At 34.5% G+C, this 26,053-nt stretch overlaps 3 protein-coding genes across 3 annotated transcripts in view; 1 reads left to right on the forward strand and 2 right to left on the reverse strand.

Annotated features, from left to right (window-relative positions):
- LOC102602228 (exocyst complex component SEC8) overlaps nt 1-14,244 on the reverse strand; it is a 23,749-nt gene extending 9,505 nt beyond the window's left edge. Inside the window, exons 1-12 of the mRNA XM_006361620.2 lie at nt 14,079-14,244; nt 13,902-13,957; nt 12,894-13,106; nt 9,470-9,643; nt 7,032-7,136; nt 6,570-6,679; nt 5,981-6,160; nt 5,173-5,335; nt 4,920-5,026; nt 4,155-4,453; nt 3,856-4,019; nt 3,592-3,707 (exon numbers count right to left, since the gene is read on the reverse strand). Coding sequence (XP_006361682.1) covers nt 3,592-3,707; nt 3,856-4,019; nt 4,155-4,453; nt 4,920-5,026; nt 5,173-5,335; nt 5,981-6,160; nt 6,570-6,679; nt 7,032-7,136; nt 9,470-9,643; nt 12,894-13,106; nt 13,902-13,943 — 1,673 coding nt within the window. The 5' untranslated portion in view covers nt 13,944-13,957; nt 14,079-14,244. The remainder of the gene's footprint in view (nt 1-3,591; nt 3,708-3,855; nt 4,020-4,154; nt 4,454-4,919; nt 5,027-5,172; nt 5,336-5,980; nt 6,161-6,569; nt 6,680-7,031; nt 7,137-9,469; nt 9,644-12,893; nt 13,107-13,901; nt 13,958-14,078) is intronic.
- Nucleotides 14,245-16,068: 1,824 nt separating this feature from the next.
- LOC102584803 (uncharacterized) lies at nt 16,069-17,703 on the reverse strand. The gene is made up of 5 exons (XM_006361653.1): nt 17,651-17,703; nt 17,327-17,440; nt 16,543-16,622; nt 16,263-16,387; nt 16,069-16,140 (listed from the first exon to the last, which is right to left on the reverse strand). Exons 1-5 carry the CDS (start codon nt 17,701-17,703, stop codon nt 16,069-16,071), a joined length of 444 nt encoding a protein of 147 aa, XP_006361715.1.
- Nucleotides 17,704-21,500: 3,797 nt separating this feature from the next.
- LOC102602563 (protein FLOWERING LOCUS D) overlaps nt 21,501-26,053 on the forward strand; it is a 7,086-nt gene continuing 2,533 nt past the window's right edge. Inside the window, exons 1-3 of the mRNA XM_006361621.2 lie at nt 21,501-21,872; nt 21,949-23,428; nt 25,264-26,013. Of these exons, the coding sequence (XP_006361683.1) occupies nt 21,618-21,872; nt 21,949-23,428; nt 25,264-26,013 (2,485 nt within the window). The 5' untranslated portion in view covers nt 21,501-21,617. The remainder of the gene's footprint in view (nt 21,873-21,948; nt 23,429-25,263; nt 26,014-26,053) is intronic.

The following is a 26,053-nucleotide window of genomic DNA, read 5'->3' on the forward strand; positions in this document are numbered from 1 at the left end:
TCAAAGATATTTCAAGAGCAGTTACCTCTTTTAAGAGGGTAGTTTGAGCAATTATCTCAAACCAAAGAAAGAAGTTTTGTTTTTACAAATATATGAGCTAAGATATTTTGGTAGTAGTATTGAGCACTGATATGGGGACGAGTTTGAGTTCAGATAACTCACGTCTCCATAAACCATGTAGCCATCATGGGTAGTAAAGGATCATACTTTTTAGATGACTCATTAAGATGCTTTTAGCATAAGCTAGTGGATCCACTTAATTAAGGCGTCCTATATGACGGCAAAGTATAGGACAGTTCTAGCAGCGTGGGCAAGACGATGTATCATCACTTAGGCTTAGAGTGGTGGTTGTCGGTTAGAGAAACTCCCACAAAGTTATATTGTATTTTTATATATGCAAACTGAGTATATTGTATTCTTCAATACATTGAAGTTACTTTCTGTTGTTTTAAAAGCTTTCCATAAATTGCATCTCTTATTGTTGCTTTATATTGAGTTGAGTATCCAGAGTTGATTTGTGCTTCATTGTGTCGAGTACCTTATTGTTGAGTTTTACTGAGTTGAGTATCTTATCCTTGAGTATTCCTTGAGATGAGTAAGTTTGAAAAGAGGTAAGTATGTTTCCTTTTTATCAAGTTTCAAGCTTATGTTTATGTTTTAGAATTCCCCTTACATGCTCGTACATTCCACGTACTGAGCCATTTGGCCTGCATCTTTTCATGAGGCAGACACAGGTATTCAAGATCATCAACAGGAGATTCGTTGATACATCCGGGAGTTCGAGTTAGCTATGGTGAGCCTCCTTCTTTCCGGAGGATTTCATTTACTTTTCAGTTTAGTCAGGATGTCGTGGGTCTTGTCCCGACTTCCATCTTTATCAGTTAGAGGCTTCATAGATAGTCAGTATAGTGTATTATTTATTTTATTGAATGTTTGAAAGACTTAAGTTGCCTATTTTATGGCGAGTTGAATAATTTATTTTTATTCTAAGTTGTTCATTTGAGTTAAAGTTTTGCAATGTTGAGTTTATTGAATTTTATTTCAGTTTTAAGCTTTTGCATGCTTAAGTTAGTCTTCCACTTGTAGTCAGCCAGGATGAGAGTTCGCTTGGGGACCAGCAATGGTTCTTGAGTGCCGGCCACGTCAAGGGTGTAGACTCGGGTCGTGACATACTAGGGAAAGCCTTACACAACATTTATCAACAACAAAAAAGGAACAGTAACAACAACAAAATAATGTGATAACCGAAGCATCAGAAATGAAATATTTTCTTTTTTGAAATTGGTAACAACTTGTATTAACAGTAAAACTGGGATACAAAAGGAGCTGAGCTGTGATCTTTACAAAAGTATAAAGGGGAACCGAACAAACGTTTACACTTTTCTTACTAAATCTACCAGGTCACCTATCTCCCCCCACATATTTTGGTTACACCAAAAATAGAAAAGACTAAGACAATTCATCCTAATTTTCTGAGTAGCACTGCTGGTATCCTCAAAATATCTAGAATTCCTTTCCTTTCATATTATTCACCATACACAAGTCGGGATGATCCACCACCACTTTTTTTTCCTACACTCTTCCAGCATCTGAGAAGTTCCATAGTAGAACTAGGCATAGTCGAGTCTATGCCAAAAACACAAAAACATGTGCCACAAATTTGAAGACCTCTTCTTTAAAATTTCTCTTCAGTCAAGCAAGTTTCCTTGCCACCAACCAACAAAAAAAAGATCTTGGAAGGTATTTTTACTTTCCAAATGGACCTCCAGGGCCAAGACTCAATCGAGGGGGAGAGCGTCCAGTAACAACAGACTTAACAGAGAAAGTTCCTTTGTTGTTCAATCTCCATTTGAGTCTGTCAGAATAAGCAGAAGTTCCTCCAAAGGAACCTATGAGTAGGAACATGTTGGTTAGGCTTTCCATTTCCCAGTCATTAAGAGCTCTTCGCTTCTGAAATGAAGATCCCAGCCTTGAGGAATCCAAACTTGATCAACATGTGTTTGAATATAAGTCAGGGATATTGGCTATTAGGTTGTTATGGCGTAATCCTCCCAAAAGGTAGTCTTTTTTCCATCACAAACTATGATCTACATTAGCCTAGAATTCATGCCATTAGTTTTTAACAGATCTCCAAACACCGGTACCATATGGACCCTGTGATCCATTGACTATACATCCCATATTTCTGAGAGTTGAATCCTCTCCATAATGCATTGTGTCCTCTGAGTTGAACCTCCATAGCCATTTCTGCAACATACTTTTGTTGTGCAACCTCAAATTCTAAATCTCCAGTCCACCCTGCTTCTTGTTCAAAGTGAGCGAGTCCCATTTGACCAGGTTGAATCATCTCTTTTCCTTATTAAAATATCTTCTTAGTCTGTCAATCTTTTCCTCTACCCCTCTGGGAATTGGGAGGAGAGACATAGTGGGAAGAGCATCCAAGAACGAATTAATGAGTGTAACACTGCCACCAAAGGAGACGCATTGGGTTTTCCACCTAGCCAACTTTTTGTCACATCTCTCCAAGACTTCATTCCAGATCTCTTGTACTTGTTTTTGGCACCTAGAGGCAGCCCTAAGTATTTAGAGGGAAAGAGCCCAATTGACAGCCTAGGTTCCATGCTAGATTCTGAAGATCATTGACCCTGATTAACCGAACTTCTGCTCCAATTAAAATGAAAGGCCAGACAAGACTTCAAAGATGGTCCAAATTGCTCTGAGATGTCTAATCCACTCCACATTAGAATCACATAAAACTAGTGAGTCATCAGCAGACACGATGGTGAGTGATTTCTAGACCAATAGTGGACTGAGAGTCAAAACCCCTGATCCATTCATTAGTATTTATTGTCCTAATCAAGTGATTGAGACCTTCCATAGCAATCAAAAATAAGAAGGGTGACATTGGGTCCTTGTCGAAGGCCCCCTTGTGATTAAAAGAATCTTGCTGGACAACCATTTATAAGAACAGATCTGACACTAGAGATGCAAAATTTGATCTAGCTTATACATTTATGCCCAAAACCCAAGTCATTTAGGATCTTCAACAGATATCCCCAGTTGACATGGCCAAAGGCTTTCTCATACCCAATTTACATAGGATTCCTGGTCCTTTCTGTTTTAATCTGGAATCCACTAGCTCACTAGTGACTAGCCCAACCAAATAATAATTTGCAACAAATACAAAAAGATGAATGATTTGAGTTTATGAGTAGTTGCCACTTTCCAGATGCTCTGCCCCACTAAGAGAATTGGGCTACATCAATAGCATCTAGGTCTTTCCAATTTGGTTACAAGTATCAAGAGATAAGTTAAAACGGGACTTGACTAGTTGAAGTCAAGTTGACTGAATGAGCGCACATGAATTCAACCAATTCCTTCCCTTAACATAGAAAACACCCCAAACAAAAGAACAAGAAGAGAACAACCTATAAACAAAGAAAACGGGAAAAGGGAGCAAAAGTAAACAGATTTTCCATTTAAATATAAATTGAGTTAAATTGAAATAAAAGAAGACAGGAAAGTAAAATAACATAAAATATAGAGATCACAAGCTTAAGGACAACAGTGATAAGCAGTCCAGTAACTTGCCTCTTTTCCTTTGAAGGGGCCTTGCTTGCAAGTCTTGCTGTTTGGACAGCAGCATCTGCGGATGCAGCTTCTGGAGTAGCTCGCAGGATCTCACATATGAGTTGTTGGCATTCACTCTATTTGCACAATAACGTTAGTGAATATATTTCTATCATCCATAATCGAATAGGCACTGCTTTGTTACTACACCATTTATCTGTACTCTAACCAACTAGAGGGATCTTGGGCATCAGAATGAAAATGATTGACATGGAAGAAACTGACCTGTAAGACGGTCAATGAAAAGCCAATGTTATACCCTCCAGTGGCATGAGATGCATCTGAATCAGGGTTCCAACTGATGTCTGTAGGCATGGACTTAGGCGTGTTCAAGTCAATTTGTTGAGAGCACTTTGACTCAAGAAGTTCTCCAACAATAACATGGTTCTCTGGAAATTGTTCGGTTGCAATCACAAACCAAAAGTAAAAGATTGTTGAACTGAATCCAGAGTACTTGAAGCAAAATCAATAAGGGAAAGAAAAAGAAAAATGACAAAAGAAATTTGCAAGACCTTATCACTTACCAAATATATGAACAACAGCATCAAGAGTTGAATCAAGGAGTTCCTTTGCAGCAGCCTGTGCTGTTCCTGTAGGAGCCATGACAGGTGAAACAGGGCTGACTGCTAGTAGCACTGAGAGATATATCCCATTTTGATGCTTCTGTTTTGAAGACTGAAAACTCTCCAATTGCTCTTTAAGATAGTGAAGACCTGTAATGGCTGCTTGAGCAGCCTGGCCAATGCGAGGTCGTGAAGCATTTTCTGCATGAGCTTTGATCTTTGTTGTGATTATCTCATGAATAGTAGGTCGTAATCTTTGGCTGTTGAAACAAATACAATGAAGATAAAAGTAATTAGAGACTACATATTCAAATACCACAAATGAAACATGACGAAGATAACCTCTATACAGAAAGATAGAAACAAATATAAGACTCAACCAATTCAATCATGAAAAGTATACAAGAGAAAACATCACAATTTAGAGCAAGGATCGAATCATAGTTCCTATTAGCACTGTATGCAAACATTAACGGATTATGTTTATTTGCTAATACGATGGGCAAAAGTGCAAATTTGGCTTAAGACCATGAGTGGCAGGCATCCTATAGTTGTCATGTTCCTCTCCAATTACAGATCATCCTTTTGGGTAGCATCTATTTGCATCCCACAGCCTACGAGGTTATTCTAAAACATAGCTCTGCCCGAAAAAGATGAGAAGTATGCAGTAATCAAATCAGATCTTTGCTTCCAATTGGCCCAAAAGCATGAAAGATGAGAACTAACCATATTATGGCGCCTGCTGCTGCAACTTTCCCAAGCATGCAAAGACACTCAACCATGGTCTGCAAGTACTTCACATGCAACGGAGCATCAGTTTTCCTGATTGCTTCCTACATTTGAAATATATTGGAGCACATTAAACTCTTGTGAATAACTATCAAAAGTTTGATATTGACAAGCACGCAGAAGGCAACTTTATATCAATCAATCAACTATGCCACAACCCCAAACTAGCTGGGTTTGGCATCTTTCTTACAACAAATTCATCTGGTGTAGAATCTGAAAGCCATGTCGGAACTTGATGAGAGATAACTTTTACATCCTTCGAAGCACCATCGGTGCCATTAATCCTTGAAGAGGTAGGATTGCCATCTGACACAGTATCTTCACCATCCTCGTCATGACCTTCTACTAGGGAGCTACAAATAAAGCAGAAGAAAGGAACTCAGTTGCTATCACTTGCAGTGTTATCAAAGGCGAAAAGCGCAAAAAAGCTCTAAGGTCTATGGGGGCTTTAAGCGTAAAGCGCAAATAAAGCATGGGCTTTAATGAAAAAAGGCGCAAAGGGAGAAAAGAACAAAAATATATATATGTTTAGTTCAAGACTAATAATTATAAATATGAATGACAAATATATGACCAAAGATTTTGAAAAAAAATTATGATAAAGTGAAATATCAATTATTTAGTGTCACTTCTTCATAAGAGGCTCATTGGCAAGAAAATGTTTGCCTTAGAACCTTGATGACAACACTGAATTGCACATAAAGCGAGGCGAAGCGCTCAACACATTTTGAGCCTCGCTTCAGGGCTTAAGCACGCTTCAAGCGTGCCTTGGATAACACTGATCACTTGTACCAGAAAGAGGAATGGATGCAGAAATCTACCAAAAGATTGATAAAGTTAAACTATCACTGAAAGGCGCTTATGTCGGACGCTATCGAGTTCGCTTAAAGATGAGACCTATGAAGAGGTTAGTCTAGATTCACATGTCATCTGCAACAATATTGAAGATGATATTACCAATTGAACCACATCACTTAAAATTTTCTTTTTTGTCTTACCTGCCATCAATAGAGCTAGTTTTGTGAGATCCATCCCCAGCTCCAAATGAACCAAACTGATTGTCACCTTTTAGCAACCTAGTTCTTCGAGAGAGAGGCTGTGAGTTGTTCATGGACAATGGTACAGCTACAGTGGTTGGTACTTCATCATCCCTTTCACTGATACTAAAGAGAGTTGAACTGCAAAAGGAAGGCCAGTGTTGAGCAAATATAAAGCAGCATCTGAAATTAAAATCTAAATGAAAGATATGTGGCTCCTCCCAACAGAAGGTTGAGGATAACAAAGTACAAAAAGAATCACCTCCAAAACCATGCTTCATTAATTGCAAGCACAAACAGATTAGTTAATCACCCAATTATGTATCTCAACAAACAGAATATCGAGTTGCATTGCTAGAGGTAGCCTCAGCTTCAATATTTTAAGTGGATAAGGACAGCATGGTATGTATGTATGTATGTATATATATATATATATATATCAAACTTCAGATTCATTGATAGAAAAAAACGTCTCCAATGAAAGACTTGACGTGTATACAACCTCAAACAGCAAGAAGGTTTTTATAGACCAAGGCTAACTAATTTGTACCTGTATTCACCCTTATTATAAAGATGGGCATGCAGATCCTCCAAGACTTTATAAAAGAGAACTCCTCGTAGCTTTGTCAACTCAGATCTGACATCTTGTAAAGCACCAACCTATGTGATGCCAACAATATACAGTAAGTACATCAAGCCATCCTTTACATTGAGTAAGAATTGCCAACAAAAAATGTTACAAAAGATTAGTGCTAAAAACTTGTTTATCAACTTGAAATTGGTGTTGCTGTGTCGACCACAGGAGCTGCAGCATTTGTAATAGTAATTGGTGTTGCTGTGTCGACCATAGAACAAGAAGCTGCCTCTTTTAACAAAATCAGATATACAAAATGTTGACTACCGCGAGACAGAAAAAAACTCAGTAGGCTGAAATTGTGTCCACAGTTTCTTGCAAGCAGCCACAGGTAAAGTGTGAAGGTAGAATCAGTTATGAATGTTTAAATTAACCCACCGTTTGAAGGCCCTCTCGTTCAAGCATAAGAGCTGATTGAACATGCAACTGCACGGCAGCATAGAATTGCTTTTCATTGATCAGCTTTTCAATACGAGCAGGAACCTGAGGTAGAAAAGACATGGTAATGCATCAACAAGAATGAAGATGGACAGTGATGATAAAATAAAAGGGCTGAAGGGATCTGCGAATCTGCATAGCATCATCAACATGTGCAGGCTCTTCTTTATTAAAATTGCTTGAACAGGCTATCTTTGGGAGGACCACAACATCATAGACATATGCAAGGCCAAGAACATAATATAAATATAAGGCAAGTCTAAGATGAAAAATTCATACCATAACTGGAAGAACCAGTGTTCAGATGAAGTTTATTAAAAGTTGAACTAGGTAATTAGGAACCTGTAACTTGTTGTGGCAGGTTCTGGTTTTTTGTTTTGGAATAGAATACATTCCAAAACAAGAGTAATTCCATCCAGAAGATTAAGATGAACTGCTTAGTTTTGTTTCTTTTTTGGTGTAAACTTGAGCACATATATGGTAGATCTAGAATCAGTTAAAGATGTTTTAGGTTCCTTGTAAATTTTGCTATAGGATTAAAGATCTTCCTGGTAATCTCCACAATTGTAATTAGGAACCTGTAATTTGTTGTGGCAGGTTCTGGTTTTTTGTTTTGGAATAGAATACAAGTTGTTACGAAAAAATTTGCACAACATTTTCATTATTGAGAACTGAGAACCCACTCGAGCTCCCCACAAGGACAGGTTCAACAATTTTATCATCAACCTAGCCTCTCCCACCCTGATACTCTGAATAGAGAATTCTTTCAGCTCTGTGAGCCCTAATGACAACAGAAAATACAGTAAAAGAGCAGACAGACGACCCGTATACTATCCTGTCAAGCTCATCTAGACCAATCAATAATATCCGTAGGGCCTCATCTTTTAACTGATACCCACCAAGCAATCCTAGAGCTCGCCTTCCCTTTTATTTGATTAGAAGGAGAACATGATTCTGGTCAAACATCTTTTCACAGGTGTAAGAAGAATCAGGTCAACAAAAAATTAAGAGGTAGATTACATTACTCTGATGCAGAAGAAGAGAGCAAAAGATAGAAAAGGAAAGGGGGAAATTCCGTTGAAATATTCATGTCAAAGCGAGGATAGATTGTATCACGACTTCCAACTGTGATGGCTACTTATCATATTGAATCTTGTGCACTGACCTCTATGTATTTATTTATTTTTTCTTTTTTAGATGAGTTTATATGATTGTCGTATTCTATATACATGCTCTACTGTTTCTATTGGATTAATTACTTAAACACGGCCACCAAAACACATGGTGATTATCTTCCACTATGCTTTTACAACCAAACATTGATCCAGACCACAACTGCATGGATATTAGAATGAACAGTTTAACAAGACGAGCATTTTAACCATGTTAATACCTACTACAAAGGTCCTATTTTCTTTTTTTATAATGGTGAAGTTCAATTCATGTAATTTCACCTATTACCCTCTTACTCGCACACCTACAAAGTCAACGTTTGGGAGCAACTAGACTATCCCACTGGGTATAACATCCTCATATTGATTCAAATACCAGGTAATTTTGTCCACCAAAACTTGGGCGGATGGAAAGAAATCACCTAATTTTTTTCTCTCTCCTGAGGAATTCAAACCCCGGTCACTCATGGTCTTTATTTCAACTTCATAGACCTCCAAGTCTCACCCTTGGATACGCTGAAAAGGTCCTCTTATAGCTTCACATTTATAGCACGGAGCGGCAGAGACACAGATCAAGCTATTTGGTAGTTTACTTTATCGACAAACTAAAACTATATTTACTCTTTATGGGATATTGCAATTCTATGTTTTGAATCCTTCAATTGCTTAGAAGTACAATCCAACTTCAGATGTCAATGGTTTTTGGCTTTTTGGTGCGACTTTCAAGATGTAAAGGATGACGACATTGTGCTAGATTGCATCAATTCAGGACAGGATTAGGGTTTTTTTGTACAGATAGGAACCCATCTTTTTGTTTTGCATAAGGGGATCCTAAAACATGTCAGCGCAAGCATTGTCTTAGTGCTTGGCTGTTATTTATAAAATCCTTACCTACTTCAATAAATATATATAATTTTCTGTTTCTGAGACGACTTACAGATAAAAGACCATATTATCTTCCAAACAGAGCAGTTTAGACATTTTTCTTGGTAACAAGAAGTTTAACCATTAATTTCAATGCTAGTATGCACCTATTCATTCTTTACATAGACAGAGTGCATTGCAAGAAATGCAGCACACACAAAGCTACCCTTTTCTGAAAGCTCCGCAGGACCACCTACCACTATCCCTTCCTGATTAACAGGGACTGGAGCAAGAATAATAGCAACAACACTAGTAGAAAAAATATAAACGAAGATAACTGACCTTAGCTATGCCTTCTATTTGATCTAACAAGGAGATAATATGTCGCAATGTAACAGACCGATACCACAACTGATGCAATTGCTTGTTACGGGCACCAAGAAGCTTCTTTGCCTCCGCCAAGTCACCTTTTAAAACACCAATACTTTGGGTGGATTCACTGAATAACCGCAAAATCTGAAGGTAAGGTAGACTAAAAGAATAAGATGAATATCGTTTGATATATAAGAATAAGAAGAATATTAAAAAGCCAAAAAAAAAACATAAAACTAGACTTCAGCACTGGCGTAAACTAATTACATACATAAACAACATGCCATGTTTCAGAACGTGCTGAGAGAAGCCCGCTTCTGTGCTTACTCCAGAAGTAGCATCAACTTAACCAGATACAAGAAATGTTTGGCTAAGCTTATTAGCTGGTCAAACAGATTTAAAGGAACCTTTCCACTTATTTATGCGTTTGGTAGACACTCAAAGTGCTTATAAGATAAAATCAGCCTAAAGCCATAAGCTTGTCATCCCCAACTCTTAGGTTTTCAGCTTATAAGAACTTTTGGTTTGACAAAGTTATTTACTATTTATTTATTTTTGAAATCAGTAACTTTGTATCATTTCAAGGATCAAAACAGTACTTGGGTAGTACTGAAACCATATTTACAATAGAGCTCTAGTGTCTTTCCTTTCTAGCTATAAAGAATCTAGAACATCTATGATAGACACAGTATCATTAGAATAAATTTGATTACACCAAAAACATAGCAGTAAGATGAAGTTCAACTTGATCTTCTGCACATCATTCTCTAAGCTCTCAAAACATCTGGAATTCCTCTCCTTCCAGATTGTCCACCAGATACAAGCTGGGACAATTCTCCATCTACTCCTATCCTTTGCATGTGAACATATTCCTTCCCAGCTGCTAAGAGCAAATGTTATCTTGCCTGGCATTGTCCATGCTATACCCTTACGGTTTAGGATGATTCTCCACAAATGAGCTGTGAATGGACAATGCAGAAATAGATGGTTGACTGTCTCAGCTGTTTCTTTACACAGGAAGCATCTTGAGCACAGTGTCATACCTCTGCTCATCAAGTTGTCCACTGTTAAAGTGGCCTCCTTTGCTAGTAACCATGCAAAAATTGATACCTTGTGGGGAACTTTTATCCTCCAAATCTGCTTCCATCTATTTTTTGTCTTTAATATTTTAACTAATTCCCAAAATACCTTTTCCAAAACAAAACTCCTAACTTCCTCACTATCCCATATCATTGTTCCTCCTTTTCTCTCTTTTTAATTTTTTGAGAAGGTAACAATTTGTAGTATAAACCGGTACTTAGGTAGTACTGAAAACCCATTTACAAAATAGTAATGAAAATGTAAGAACAAAAACAGCAAGTCTAGCATGATTCTAATACTTCTAGGATGGCTTTTGCATCGATAGGGGAATTTCTCTTTTTCTTTATAAAGGGACTTCCAAATTTATGATTTTTGTGGAAATGTTAAGGGTATTTTAGTCATGTTAACAAAATATACCTTATCGGCAACTTATACCAAACGCAACAACTGCTTATTATCAGTTTCAACACTTCTATCCAAACAGGTAACTGTTTATTTATAAAATAAGTTTCGGGCACTTTCGGCACTTGAAAATCGGTTATTTACAATCAGCTAGCTCAAACGCTCTAAGTCATTTTTTATTTCACATAACAGCTATAGTGGAACTGTAATAAGACCTTTGAATTTCAGAAAGACCAGCTTAAATTTAATTGGTTTCAGACTTCTTCTTTTTTTATGACAAGGGAAACCCGCAGCCGCTACCCTTTGGGTGCGCACAGGGTAAAACCCCCGCTCCTATGCAATAGCTCGCAAACCACATAGGAGAGGTAACCCAATCCAATTGGTTTCAGACTTTGAGAACTTAACAACATATTTAGGTTGGTTTAACTTTTGCATTTTTCTTCTTACTTCATCCAAAAAAAAAAAAAGACTCACCAAATTAAGTAACAAATAGAAGAGACGACATCTATCACTAAGCACCTGATTTTTTGTCTAGGATCTAAAACAGAGACCTCTCCAACTAGCATTAGGTTGTTAACTGAGTTGAAAGTGCAACTCAATGCCAAGAGAAAACATATCGATCAAAGGTATATAGAATACAAAAAGAGGTTACTGTTTTATATAGCCTAACATGATTTACATATCGATCAAAGGTATATAGAATACAAAAGGAGGTTACTGTTTTATATAGCCTAACAGCTAAATCAGAGCACAAGGGTTTTTCTGTTCAAGAAAAGAGTAAGTCACTGTACATTAGAGAATCAGAGCTCAAGGTTCTTCAAAGTGAATCTCAAAATAATAAATGTTAAAGGATGGTCAATGAATAAACATGTTCTGGGCCAAGCAGTCTTGTGTCCTGTAACTGCTTAAATAGATAAAGCTGCATCACCCATTGCAATTTTTACCCTGGCGGCAAACCGGAGAACAGTCCCCTGACAATGTGATAACGCATAAAAAGGTATGCCGACAATCAAAGACTGATAACTAAACCTTATAAAATAATTAAGAGTGTCCTTTTACCTATATTCTCCAAGAATAATGCTAGTCAAAATATATATAACTCTCAGTCTCTCACCATGGTGAGCGCAAGAATGAAAAAATTGTAATGAACTATTCTAGCATATGGTTCTACAAACATTTTCTTGTTTCTCTTTTCTTTTTATTAGGAACAGATACTCCTTGTTCCAAAAGTATGTTGGCAGCCAGCATTGGTTAGAGATGAGAATAGCAAACGATGAATTTTACTTTTTGATAGACATATTGAGGAAAAATTATCTTCAAGTTTCATAAGTAATGGATATATGGTTAGTGTTTTTGGAATTCTTGTATATCTTTCATTTTAGTATATCAATAAATTACTACTTTATCACAGAAAACAAGTTTTTTGGTTATTGTATTCTTTAATTTTCTTTCCTTTTTTGGCCCAAGGAAGGGCTAATGTCAAACTCACTGCTTCAATTTTTTCTTCTTTACGATTGTTTTCTAGAAACAAAAGTAACTTCTATTGACAAAAAGAAAAATGATAAAAGAAACCCTGTATGCAGGATTCAAGCACTGGACAGGAGTCCTAATCGACAAAATCAATTACATTATCTATACATGTCATTGACTGCACCATAAATATGAGGAAAGTAAAGATGACGGGATCTTATGTATCTGCACTAGTTAGCTTTCTTTCCCTGTTCATATCTTTTTCGATTCCTCAATGTATAGATCCATGAAAAGATACCAAAGCAAAAATCAGAAACGAGTGCGCGTATCTCTTTCTAGGACAGTTCACATAAATAAACATTTGCTTGAAACTAGAAATTTGCATATCTAGGAAATTCACTACTAAACAAAATCAACAAAAAGGGACAATTTAAAAAGACACCTGAGAATAATTTTGAATAGCTTTATTGAAGCCACCATGGTAGGCATGCACGACTTCATCCACAACTTCCTCAATAATTTCACTCTGCTCCTTTAAGACATGGACATCACCTTCACGATCTTTCGAGGTTAATATACGAACAACGTGAGGCAGTGAATCAAACCGAGCGGCAGCCCAGTCTTCATCTACTCTAGCAAGTTCCTCCCTTAAGTACTGCAATTACCGCAAAACATATGATCAAACAAATGCTACAGAAATAACCCAAGATTTAGTAATAGATACAACCCAATTAATATATATTTCAGAATAAATTACTAATAGGAAGACCATAAGCTACTTACTAAAAAGCACGCCACAGAAATATCCCAAGAGTATCATAACATATAAACCACAATTACTATAAGTTTCATTAAAAGTTACCAAATTAGGAAGAATTCACTACAGTCCACGTAGCCAGGGACGTAGCTACAGCTACCACAGGTCGACGAAAAATTACGTTGTATATATATGTCAAATTCTACATTAAAGCTAGACACCCTTAACTAAAGTTATGTCTTTGGCGTAGTGGTAATAGGTGTCCATTTGAATGAGGGAGTTCCGGGTTTGAATCCCAAATAGAACAATATTTTTTTTTTATTTTGACAGCCACGCACCACTATTCTTGAACACCCTTAATAAAATTTCTGACTCCGCCACTGCACAGTGCATATGGTCAAAGAAATGTTGCAGAAATTACCCAAATTTCCAATAAAAGAAAAGATATAAGCTAAATACTCTAGAGTATATGATCACAGAAATAAGAGATGAATCCAATGTACTCTAACTTTCGATACAAGTTACCAAAATAGAAATATTCTAATCTAATTAAGGAAAGGAGAGAAATTTGTAAGCTGCAGCATGTCATAAAGACTAAAAATTTCCAGTTAAATTCATCAAAATCCCAAAACCCAACTGGGAAATCTCCAATTCCATTGAAAATTCAAGGTTAACATGAGAAACTGAACTCACCGATTTGTCTTTAGGAATGGGTAGTAGATCAAATTTCCCCATCTCAATATACTCAACTGTACGAAATCACCAAAAAAAGCAAAAATTGCATAAAGGGGGTTATACAGATAATTCAAATAGCTCACAATATGAATCTAAATTGTGTAAATTTCGCATTTGAAAGAGAAAAATTAGTACCAGAGAAGGATATTGTTCGGATCTAAGAAACAGTACGAGAACTAAATTGATCAAATAACAGTGAAACGACTGATACGGTGTGCTGGGTAGGTGGGTGGGTGGAGTGGGGTGGGGTGTGGGTGGGGTGAGGAGCTCCAGAGAGGAGAAGAGCTGGAGAATGGAAATGGAGATGTAGATGGAAGATGGAGATGATGATGATGAAATTAAAAATTAATTAAGGACTGACTTAGTAATATTATTTAATTATTTATTAAATTTCAATTATAATAAAATCAACCAAAATAATTTTCTAGGCATAGACAATTCTTCCATAGGAGATTTTTATTTTATTTTATTTTATTTTATATTGACCTTGTTAAATGATGGTGTTTACTGTTAAGAAAAGAAAAGCTTGTCTAGAAATTCTTATGGGTAGGGCCAAATTGGTCAAGTATTGAAATTATGTTTATATTAAGAAAAATCATTTTTAATCAAACATAAACTTTTAAGTAAATGCTACGATAAAATTGTTTCATTTTGAATAGTTTAAGTGTATATTAAACTTTTTTTTCTTGTTTTGGAGTGATCGTTAGTAAAAATGATACTTATTTTTTAGTGCTTAACTAGCGAGTTGTAGGATATTTTTCAGCAAATGCTAAAAGTATTAAACTACTCCAATTCCACCAACATGGGTTGTGGAACAGTGATGGAATTGCGTCATTTTTAATCAAAGGTTTCGGGTTCGAGCCTTAAATATGGAGAAAATCTTTTTGAAAGCGTCATTCTCAAATAGGTCATGTAACTCACACATGAGGATTGTTAGACTTTCGTATTCACGAGACATATTTATGTCAAATAAAAATGTATATTTGGTTACTGTCATAATGAAGACGCCTAATTAAATTTTGCTTAACTTTAGGTATTTTTTTTTTTAAATAAACAAATGACGTAAAAGCTTACTTGCAAAATAATAAAAATTATCTCAAAAAACTTATGCGATTAGCCGATTATGTGAGACATAACATAGATTTTCTCATCAACCAATATAGATGAACATATATATAGTTCATCAATAGTTGGAATTTGCAATTCGTGTTTAAACATCTCTATTTTGTTCGGTGTTAGCAATTTATGTTTATTTGTTCTTATTTTTTTTAGGATGACATAATATTATCTTATTTATCTACTTCTCTTTAAAAAATCGTAATATAATATTTTATAATACTTAATATGATAAATATAATTTAATGAGATGACATTAGAAGATATTTTGTTGTTTCGATATTAATATGAATTAGAAAAACAATGAGATTTAACACTTATTAGTGAATCGATTCGTAATGGTTACAATAATCAACACAATTTGGTCATAATAAACTCACAAAACATTATTAATGTCGAAATTCAATCTAGCAGAGAGCTCAATGTAATGTATATGAAAATTTTAAATAAAAAACTTAGAGATAGTCATACAAGATCAAGAATTGTAACTCGACATTAGCTGCTAAACAAACGAATTAATTTCTCTCAAAGAAAGTTCTTAATTATCTTCTTCATAAACAAACGATCTATTTGATCCAAAAAATGAGGCATTTGTTCAATTGGCAGAATCACATAATATTTTTTTGTTGTTTGAGACGAGATATATCGTTTATATTTTATCACGTTTTTAGATTGATGATTAAATATAATGTAGCTAGACAAACTAAGAAATATTTGATTGGTGAAATCCTCAAATAATCTTTTATGCACACTTTATGTGTAACTTGTGTTTGTAGATAAATAACAATCACATTATACAAAAATACATTTAGACTTGTCAATAATGTGTACATGAAATCTAAAGCGCTAGAAGATACAAGATGTAAATAACTTAGCTAAAACTATATCTAGGAGCAAATAAGTTTAATAATTACACTTTCAAGTGTTACATTTATGCAAAATGCATATGCTAAAGCAGCAGGAAATCATGTAAGACGTAATCAATTGAGACAGATTGAAGTGTTGTCACTCAAAACTCTGACGGTGGTTTCAACCTTATAAGTCTTTTGATTCTGTCTTTCTCTGTATTTTCAAGTAAACCCTTCAAATATTGACAACAAACATATTAATCAAAAAATTTATATATCATAATAAATAAAATAACAAAACCAAACTACAAATTTTGTACAGTATTTTTCAAAATATAATGATTTGAAAACTTACCTTCCAAACAATTTCATCTAAACACAAGCAAATTTTTCCATACTTGTCTAAAAAAAGGCGTTCACTTGGAGCCTTTCCACATGCATCCCTCACAATTGAAGTAATAGCATATATTACTTCAGATACTTCAAGAAAAATCACAATATTTAAATAAATAATTATCATATAAACTTTATAATAAAAAAAAAATACATGAAATAAAAAGAATTTTGGTTTACTAATTTTGTGTAAAACAAAAAATTAATTAGTACAAAGTATATAATATAACATATAGACTTACAAACATGTTCATCATATTCTTCTTTGCCAACCACATAAATGCTGACACCTCCTAATACAGTGTATACCACATACACTGATCTGAAATAAAAGAAGGTAAAATTGAAGTGTGAAAACATAAATAATAATATTAATTTCTCATTTGATATTTGATACTTAATTTAGGACTCCAACTAATTCGAATTCGCATTATGTAAGGTATTAAAAGGGGAGTGCTCCTTACTAGAATCATTGTCATTCTGAAGGGCAAATTCGAGACCTATGATTAAAGATGAAGGATCGAGGAATGAAGGGAGAGGAATTTGAATAGAAAGAAAGAGACGTATTTCGAATTAGCCACTATAACACTCGATCATTCTCAAATCTCTGTATTATATTGCTAAATCTTGATGTTGTTGGTTAAATCGAGTAAATAACGTTATATGAAACACTTCATTTCTCTTAAATTACTTGTCACATTTTTTTCCGAGAGTCAAACTATATAATCTCTGAATAACGTTTTAAAATGTAATTTTCCATCATATTGATATAAGAAAAGTTGCATCTTATAGTACCTTTCGTGTAGTTTCTGGATATCTAAGTTTTAATTTTAAAATATTAAATTAATCTAATCTAATTTAACTTCAAAAGTTAATCAAATTATCGTTAGAGATGCAAAACACGACAAGTATTTTGAGACGAAGGAACAGCTAATTCACAAGTTAATAGCAATCAATAATCCAATAATCTAATAAATTATATTATAAACTTAGGTAATAGATTAAAATAATTCAAAATATACATACTTGTGACAAGCTACAAGGAGCTCCTCATTTTTTACTCCTCTAAGATTTTCTACTCCCAATCTAACTAAAAAAGATCTCCAATGTAGAGTTTCCTCTATTGGAACTCCATTTAAACTGCATGAAAAAAAAATGAGTTTGAGGAGGATAGAGTGTACACAGATTGATCTTATTCTTATGTTGAAAAGATAGAGAGATTGTTTTCATATAGACATTCAACTGAACGAACGATGAAAAAAAGATAACAATAACAAGCTGAAAGAACAACAAGCTAGAAAATTAATAAGATATCGAGGCTAATTAAAGAATTATTATTGAATAAGTTACCGTTCAACAAGTATATTTCCCTCAGAATTGGCTATCAACACAGCAAGCAACATGTTGTTTTTCTTGATAATCACTCATGTATTAGAGAATTATTAGTGACATAATTAATACTAATACTAATAACAATAATAATGATAAAGTAAAAAATGTGACAAAGATCTTGTGATTTTTATTGAAACATTTATTTCGGATCGATTATTTTTATATCAAAAGAATTAGACCAAGTCATCACCAAAAAATAGGGGAAAAGGTGGTTATCTATCTTGACAAATGTGTTTACGTCATATCAATAAATATAAGACACGTGTCTTTTTTATACACATTTATTAGTTACGTAATGTGTATATTTATTATAGTTTTTTAGACATGCGTCTTTTTTATACACATTTATCAGTTACTTAACGTATATATATTTATTATAATTTTAATTGCTAATTAAAATTAAATTATATGTTCTGATATGAACATTAAACCACAATTTTCAAAAATTAAATACTTTAGTGAGGACCAACACTTAATTTGGATTTAGTTTCAATATCCACATTAGACATTAAATTTGAACTTGAAGATCAATCTCATATATAACAAATCACTCAGTCTCAAACTTTTTGATTCGACATATATGTCATATGATAAGTTTTATCGTGTCATGAAAGATAATCTCGATGAAAACTGGGGTGAAGAGTTTGTTAAGAATTATCGTCACATTGTCATTCATGATATGATTGAAAAAGTACATGAAATTATTGATGATGAGTGTAACAAGGATCGCAAAATAGACAATTGACTACAGAATAGACATTCTTGTTCTATTTGTCGTTATTGTTATTGTATCTCAAATTAACATACTTGGCGTTGGGCATGACAAACGAAATAATTAAAGGTAGAAAAATCTCAACTAGTGATCAAACAAAGGTAGAAAGATGTCAACCTAGTGGTCTTATTATATAGTTGAGAACTCTTCATTAAAAGATTCTGTTTTAAACTAAAATCATTTTAAATTGAAATTTCTTTATATCTGGAAACACTTTTGGTTTAGGACTACTAAAAGTCTAAAAGTGGCGTAGAAATAAGTTATTAAAAGTGGGATACTTTTGGTTAATTTATTTATCAACCTATTAGCTTTGCATAGGATTCTTTAGTTTTTTCTTTGGTATATGTTTATTATTGGTGTAAATTTATAATCCTGTTATTAGTATTAGCTGTATGTTTCTAATTGTAGTCTGTATGTTTCTAATTTCAATAGAGAAATTAACTATTAGTAAAATATTGTCCGGCTTACTTATTTAATTTTATATAAGTTGGGCCACTAATTGTACATAAATATTCCTTTGTTTTAATAAAATGGCACTGGGGTCTTTGATTAAAATAAATAAATAATAATTTTATACAAGTTTAACTGTCTGTTAATATGCATCCAAAGTTGAAGAATATGCATCCAAAGTTGAAGGACATAATAGATGTCCGTTGAAGCCAAATTAACCGATTACTGGTTCATTAACTAACTTATGGTATTATGGAATTAGCTGCTTATGATATTTTATATTTCTTGTATGATAGGTGTAATCTTGACTTTTCCGCCTAATATAGGAGTACGTGAACTTGTTATGATCCAATTCATTGCAAGGTATGAGACTTGAGTCCCAGTACATTCGCGTTTTTGTGGGGTGCATGGTTTATCGTGGGTTTTAACAGAAGGACTTAACAAAGAACGACACGAAACATCAACAACAATCAAAACATATATAATTAACGACATACTAGAATAGATTATTGAAAACAATGATAAATATAAAAAAAAAACCTATTAAGGCTTCAAACTAAATAGATAAAAGCAATAATAAACCATAAAATACTAATTCATGATCTATTTTTGCCAACGAGACAAATCAAGGTAGAAAGATGTCAACCTAGTGGTCTTGTTATATAGTTGAGAAGCAAATCCTAGACCAACTTAACTTAGCACCATGAAACTAATTGGGAAAGGTAAAAGAAAAATAGGGTTAATTGAAATAACAAAAATATACTATTAAAAAACAACATTATAATTTATAAATCCTTCGGGGTGGTCCAGTGGTTTGAGCTTGGGACTTTTATGTTGGAGGTCTCAAGTTCGAAAGCAAGGAGTTTGCTTTCTGGGTCGAGCTCGTTGCACTAGGCTTGCCTAGTGTGGTTTACCTCTCCTATGTGATTTGCGAGCTATTGCATAGGAGCGGGGGGTTTACCCGACTGCGGGTTTCCCTTGTCATCAAAAAATAAATAAATTATAAATTTAGTTATTTATTACTAGATAATGAAAGACCCCGAATATAAATATATATAGATGAACTAATTTGTTAACGGAATCTACCATAGATAAAATTGCTAATTAGTATTTTTTAATATTTATTTAGGACTTAAAAATCAACTAAATTTTTTAATTATTAAATATTTCCTTATTCATAATTTTTTAAAATATTTAAGAATCCAAAACCAACTAAGATTCTACGTTATGGAAATTATTTTTTTCACATGTAGGATTCTTTTTTTTTTGTTTCGTTGTCTAAAAAAGTTTTTTTTTTTTTTAAATAAAAATTGAATTATTGCAAAAAGACCAACTTTTTTGTAACTGTGTTTAAAGCTTGAAATTTCAATTCGATTTGTTGATTATTTAAACAAGGAGACTAGCACTTTGTTTGGATGGTTGTTATCCGTTGTATTGTATTGTATTATATTATTAGTTTAAATAAAATGTTTGTTTTGATTGTTATTTAAATTTTGTTGTATCGTATAATTTAAATTCATCGTTCGATAACGACAAAAAACTCATAAAATGTAACGACTGATTTGGTGTGATCGTGTCGTTACCTTAATATTTTGTTCTTATTTAATAATCATATTTCATTTTTTATCTTACCTTTTCATAATAATTCTCCTACTTTTCTTATAGATTTATCATTCAAATTATGAATATGTAACATTTTATAACGGCGAAAATCCATCTAATCTATATAAATAAACACTATATTTAATTAGTGTCATATAAAGTCATTCTGTTTCAAAATAAGGAACAAGAATAGTAAGTTCAGCTTGGGCATAAAATAGGTTAGATAGAGCAATCAGAATTTACAAGTCTCATTTATAATTTTGAAGATTCATTTAAATTCACTCTTAAATAATTCAATTTTACGTTATTCTTATACGAGAAAAGAAATTATAATTTGGCAACTATGAATCATTCTAAACATTATTAGATATTTTCATCAATACTGTTGTATTTGAATTATGTAAATATTAATTTAAGAGATTTACATATTTCTTTACATCAAAAACAAATTTATAACATAATTCATGGCATCGATCAATGAATACTATCGATATACATACAACACTATCATATGATTTTCGAATATCCAAATTAATTTCATATGCTTTTGCTTGCCCACAACTATGTATTGGTAAGCTAATTTTTTTTTATGAAATTTAAAATTTAGCATTAGCAAATACAATAACAAGATTTAACTTGATCATGCGTTCTTTTAAGTTAGAAGCGAGAACTTGAATTTGAATGAAACCTTATTTCTTGGAAAAAAACGATCGTCAACACACTACTAACAAATCTAAATCAATTTAATAAATTCTTATTTAGCAAGAATTGTCAATTATCAAGTATAATTAGTCTCGCCTATAAAAATAAAAAATTCCTCTTTCGATTCATCTCACAATAAACGGTATTATAATATCGAAAAAAAATTAAAGACTAAATTATAATAATAAAGGGTGCATCCACATATTAACATAATAGAAATATCGAGTTCGAATTTTTTAAGTACGAAATTGGCTTAGAAATTTCAGGTTTGAATTCCGAACTTGGCTTAGAGATTTCGGGTTTGAATTCCGAATTTGTAGCCATAGCTCTTTTTCTTCATCTTCCCCACTTCTCCAGATTACTGTAACAGTTACAGAAAAAAAGTGAAGAAAAACAGCCATGGATCCTTCGGATAACAATCCTTCTTCTCAACAATCTTTACCTTATATTACTAGTAACAATCCCCTTCAATTCACCATTCATTTGCCCAATTCTACTCCCAATTTCACTTCAATTTCAAATTCAAACCCTAGCCATGACCCGAACCCGAGTCCTCATTCCGATTCAATTTCAGACCAGCTTCTGTCCCTCTCCATTCCGACGAAACGGAGACGAGGTAGACCTCGGAGTACGACGTCGTCGTCGTTGGACCAGGTATATATATGTATGACAATTTCCCTTAATTCGTTTAAATGCTAATGGTAATTTATAGTAGCCTTCTATTGTTCAGTTTAGCAAAACCCTTGTGGAAAATTCGAATCTTGTGCGTAATTTGACTGCTAGAAAAAATACTGCTTCTTTTGATGCTTCGGATGAGATTATTGTAATTAACAAAGAGGCAACGACGGAGGCGTTAATTGCTTTAACTGCGGGGTTTCCAGCTGATTCTTTAACTGATGAGGAAATTGAAGCTGAGGTTGTTTCTGTAGTGGGTGGTATTGAACAGGTTAATTATATTCTTATTAGAAACCATATACTTATGAAATGGCGTGTAAATGTGTCGACTTGGATAACGAAAGAGATGTTTTTTGATGTTATACCTAAGCATTGTAATGCTTTGCTGGATTCTGCTCATAATTATTTGGTATCGCGTGGGTATATTAATTTTGGAGTTGTGCCAGCTATTAAGGATAGGATTCCAGCTGAGCCGAGTAAGCCTAGTGTTATCATTATTGGGGCAGGACTTGCAGGGTTAGCTGCAGCGCGGCAGTTGATGTTGTTTGGGTTTAAGGTTACAGTTTTGGAGGGAAGAAAACGTGCTGGTGGAAGGGTGTACTCGAAAAAAATGGAAGGTGGAAATAAGGTAGCTGCTGCTGATTTAGGAGGGAGTGTGTTGACAGGTACGCTAGGGAACCCACTAGGTATTTTGGCACGGCAGTTGTCTTGCACACTTCACAAGGTCAGAGACAAATGCCCTCTTTATCGTGTGGATGGGAAGCCAGTTGATCAAGATTTAGATCACAAGGTGGAGACTGCTTATAATCTACTTTTGGAGAAGGCAAGCAAGCTTAGGCAGTTAATGGGAGAAGTTTCTCAGGATGTTTCTCTTGGAGCAGCATTGGAGACTTTCCGTCAGGATTATGAAGATGCCGTGAATGAAGAGGAGATGAGTTTGTTTAATTGGCATCTAGCGAATCTGGAATATGCAAATGCAGGTCTGATTTCTAAACTTTCCTTAGCATTTTGGGACCAAGATGACCCCTTCGACATGGGAGGGGATCATTGCTTCCTGCCCGGAGGAAATGGAAAACTAGTTCATGCATTGACTGAAAATGTACCTATTCTTTATGAAAAAATTGTGCATACCATTCGTTACGGTACCGATGGAGTACAGGTTGGCGCTGGGGCCCAAGTATTTGAGGGAGATATGGTGCTGTGCACTGTTCCTCTTGGAGTTCTGAAAGGTGGTTCTATTAAGTTCATGCCAGAATTGCCTCAGCGGAAGCTTGACGGAATAAAAAGATTGGGATTTGGATTATTAAATAAGGTTGCAATGCTTTTCCCATATGTATTCTGGGGCACTGATCTCGATACATTTGGGCATCTTACTGATAATTCTAGTAGCAGGGGTGAATTCTTTTTGTTCTACAGTTATGCTACTGTTGCCGGCGGTCCCTTATTGTTAGCTCTAGTTGCTGGAGAAGCTGCACACAAGTTTGAGACCATGCCTCCGACTGATGCAGTGACAAAAGTTCTTCAAATTCTAAAAGGTAAAATGCAGTTTTTGTTGCTACTGACTGGCTTAATCCTGAAGCTTAATTTCTGAGTCTGTTGTATAAGATACCAATCAGCATATAGCAAGAAGAAAAGAACACCAATCTGGTGAGCAGAAAGAAACAATTTTTAATGGAGATAATGTCATTTTATCTTGGTTAAGAAGAGATACTGAGTAACAGTGACGTGGCTGTTTTATGGTCAATGCTCTCAATTTCGAGTCATTTTTTCACTAGGTTGATACTTCAGAAAATTTCACTGTTTGTGGGCTCAGTGGCTTAAATTAAAAGAAAACATGGAAAAACAAAAGTAGTTCACATGAAAAAGAGAAATCAATTCATTACAAAAAATGAAAATGATCTGAACTCTATTCATTATCAAACCAAAAAGATGAATTTTGAAAAATGTTATAGATATGATCTTGTTTCATACAAATTGACTAGTTATAAAAAATGATGATTCCTCCTTATCCTGGGTGTAATTGCTGGTATGTGGAAAGATGCACTTTCACATTGTATGGTTACTTGAAGACTGACTTCTGAGATGATTAAGTTTGACAAATGCCATGATCATTAAAGCTTGAGCTAGCTAACCTTTAAATCTCTTACTTGTGATTCTAATCTGGGGTTCAGATGGAGTTCCATTGCACTTTGTACTTCAGCACCCGGGGGACAAACGTATTGATTGTGAGCTAGCTCTTTAATAAACTTCAATACTCCCTTGCCTTCCCCGACCCTACTAATGCGGGATACTTCGTGCACCGTGCTGCCTTTTTTATTTTTTTACTCCCATTGGCGCTTTTTGTCTCCCATTGGTACTTTTTCTTGATTTCAGAAACTGTTATTTATATGGAATTCAAAGTCCCTCCATTCTTACGTCTCTTCACAAAACTCGAGAAGAAGTGATTTCAACAACTTGACCACTCTATATGTTGGTTAACAATGCACCATGTGTCCTAGGATTTATTTTAACCCACTTTCAAGTTGGGTGATTTTCACTAATATAAGAGCTAAAAACTCTCTGTAGGTAGCAAGAGCTAAACTATACTCTCTTTCTTCCCAACTAAATGTATTTTTTTACTTTATCATGATTTTTTTGGAATTGTATTATGTACTAAAGAAAGCATGAAGCAAGTGCTGATATTATTCAAAAAGAGATGATTTTTTCGCTTTTTAACTAAGCAAGGAGTCTAGAATTCCATCTTAGAATCAAAATGATTATACAACATCAACAATATTCCTAGTGTTATCCCACAATAAGCAAAATGATTATATATGCCAAATTACACCAAAAAGCTAAAGATTTGAATATCTTTTACAGAGCATGCCAATCAATTTTATTTTATTTTAAATAAAACGCAGTGTATCTTCTTTTTTCTACAAAACTTCTAGTGATCCCCTCTTCACAAGCTATCTGAATATGCATACAAGGACTGTGTTCCGAAGTGTTCTAAGCTGCCTTTCCTCTTTCTCCTTGCTCCAACCAATAAAGTGTCCTTTAAAATGTAATTTTTTAATGACATGTCCCTCAAAGTGTATTACCCACTTAACTCTCATAATATGTTGCAGAACATGCTTCTTTTCTGCCATACTGCCACTTACTTTTTTACCACCTTGAAAAAATGAATCTATATCTTTTCTTCTTAGACTCTATGCTTGAGTTCATCAATCGTTCAGTATTTTGCATTTGATAGAAATATGTGGTTACGTATCTCTCTATCTCAGTAAAAATAAAACATTGTGTCCTTTTCAAAAGGCATTCTTGTTACATAGAGCTTGCTGTTAAGGTTCTTGCTTCTGATGAAAATGAGAATTTCGGACATTGCTATCAGGTATATATGAACCACAAGGAATTGAAGTGCCAGAGCCAATCCAAACTGTATGTACGAGATGGGGAAGCGATCCTTTCAGCTTGGGTTCTTACTCTAATGTTGCAGTAGGGGCATCAGGAGATGACTATGATATATTAGCAGAAAGTGTGGGTGATGGCAGACTTTTCTTTGCTGGTGAGGCCACAAATAGGCGCTATCCAGCCACTATGCACGGAGCTTTTCTTAGTGGGCTTAGAGAAGCTGCGAACATTGCCCACCATGCTAAGGCTAGAACCATGAGTCTGAAGATCGAGAAAAAACCATCAAAGAGCACTCATTATTATGCTTCTGTTCTGGATGACTTATTTAGGGAGCCAGACTTGGAATTTGGTAGTTTCTCTATAATTTTTGCTAGAAAGAGTTCTGATCTCGAGTCACCAGCAATTTTGAGAGTGACTTTCTGTGGGCCCCAAACACGGAATCATGATGGGATAAGACCTGGTCGACATCTTTCTAATAAATTACTCTTTCAGCAGCTTCAGTCCCAATTTAATAACCAGCACGAGCTTCATGTTTATACTTTGTTATCCAAGCAGCAAGCCCTTGACCTTCGAGAGGTCAGAGGTGGTGATGAGATGAGGCTGAATTTCCTTTCTGAGAAGCTTGGGGTGAAACTGGTTGGTAGAAAAGGTTTGGGTCCATCTGTTGATTCTATAATTGCTTCAGTTAAGGCTGAGAGGGGAAGGCGCAAACCGGGTACACTTAAATCTGGTATGTCATCCTTTCTCTCTCTCTCTCTCTCTCTCTCTCT

Source organism: Solanum tuberosum, unplaced genomic scaffold (assembly GCF_000226075.1).
Source record: "Solanum tuberosum cultivar DM 1-3 516 R44 unplaced genomic scaffold, SolTub_3.0 scf00365, whole genome shotgun sequence".
Taxonomy (NCBI): domain Eukaryota; kingdom Viridiplantae; phylum Streptophyta; class Magnoliopsida; order Solanales; family Solanaceae; genus Solanum; species Solanum tuberosum.

Coding starts and splice junctions, on each gene's coding strand:
- LOC102584803 (XM_006361653.1), bottom strand. CDS start 17,703: ATGTTGCTTGCTGTGTTGATAGCCAATTCTGAGGGAAATATACTTGTT. Junction 17,441..17,650: donor GGAAATATACTTGTTGAACG/GTAACTTATTCA, acceptor TTTTTCATGCAG/TTTAAATGGAGTTCCAATAG. Junction 16,388..16,542: donor AGAATATGATGAACATGTTT/GTAAGTCTATAT, acceptor TTTTTCTTGAAG/TATCTGAAGTAATATATGCT.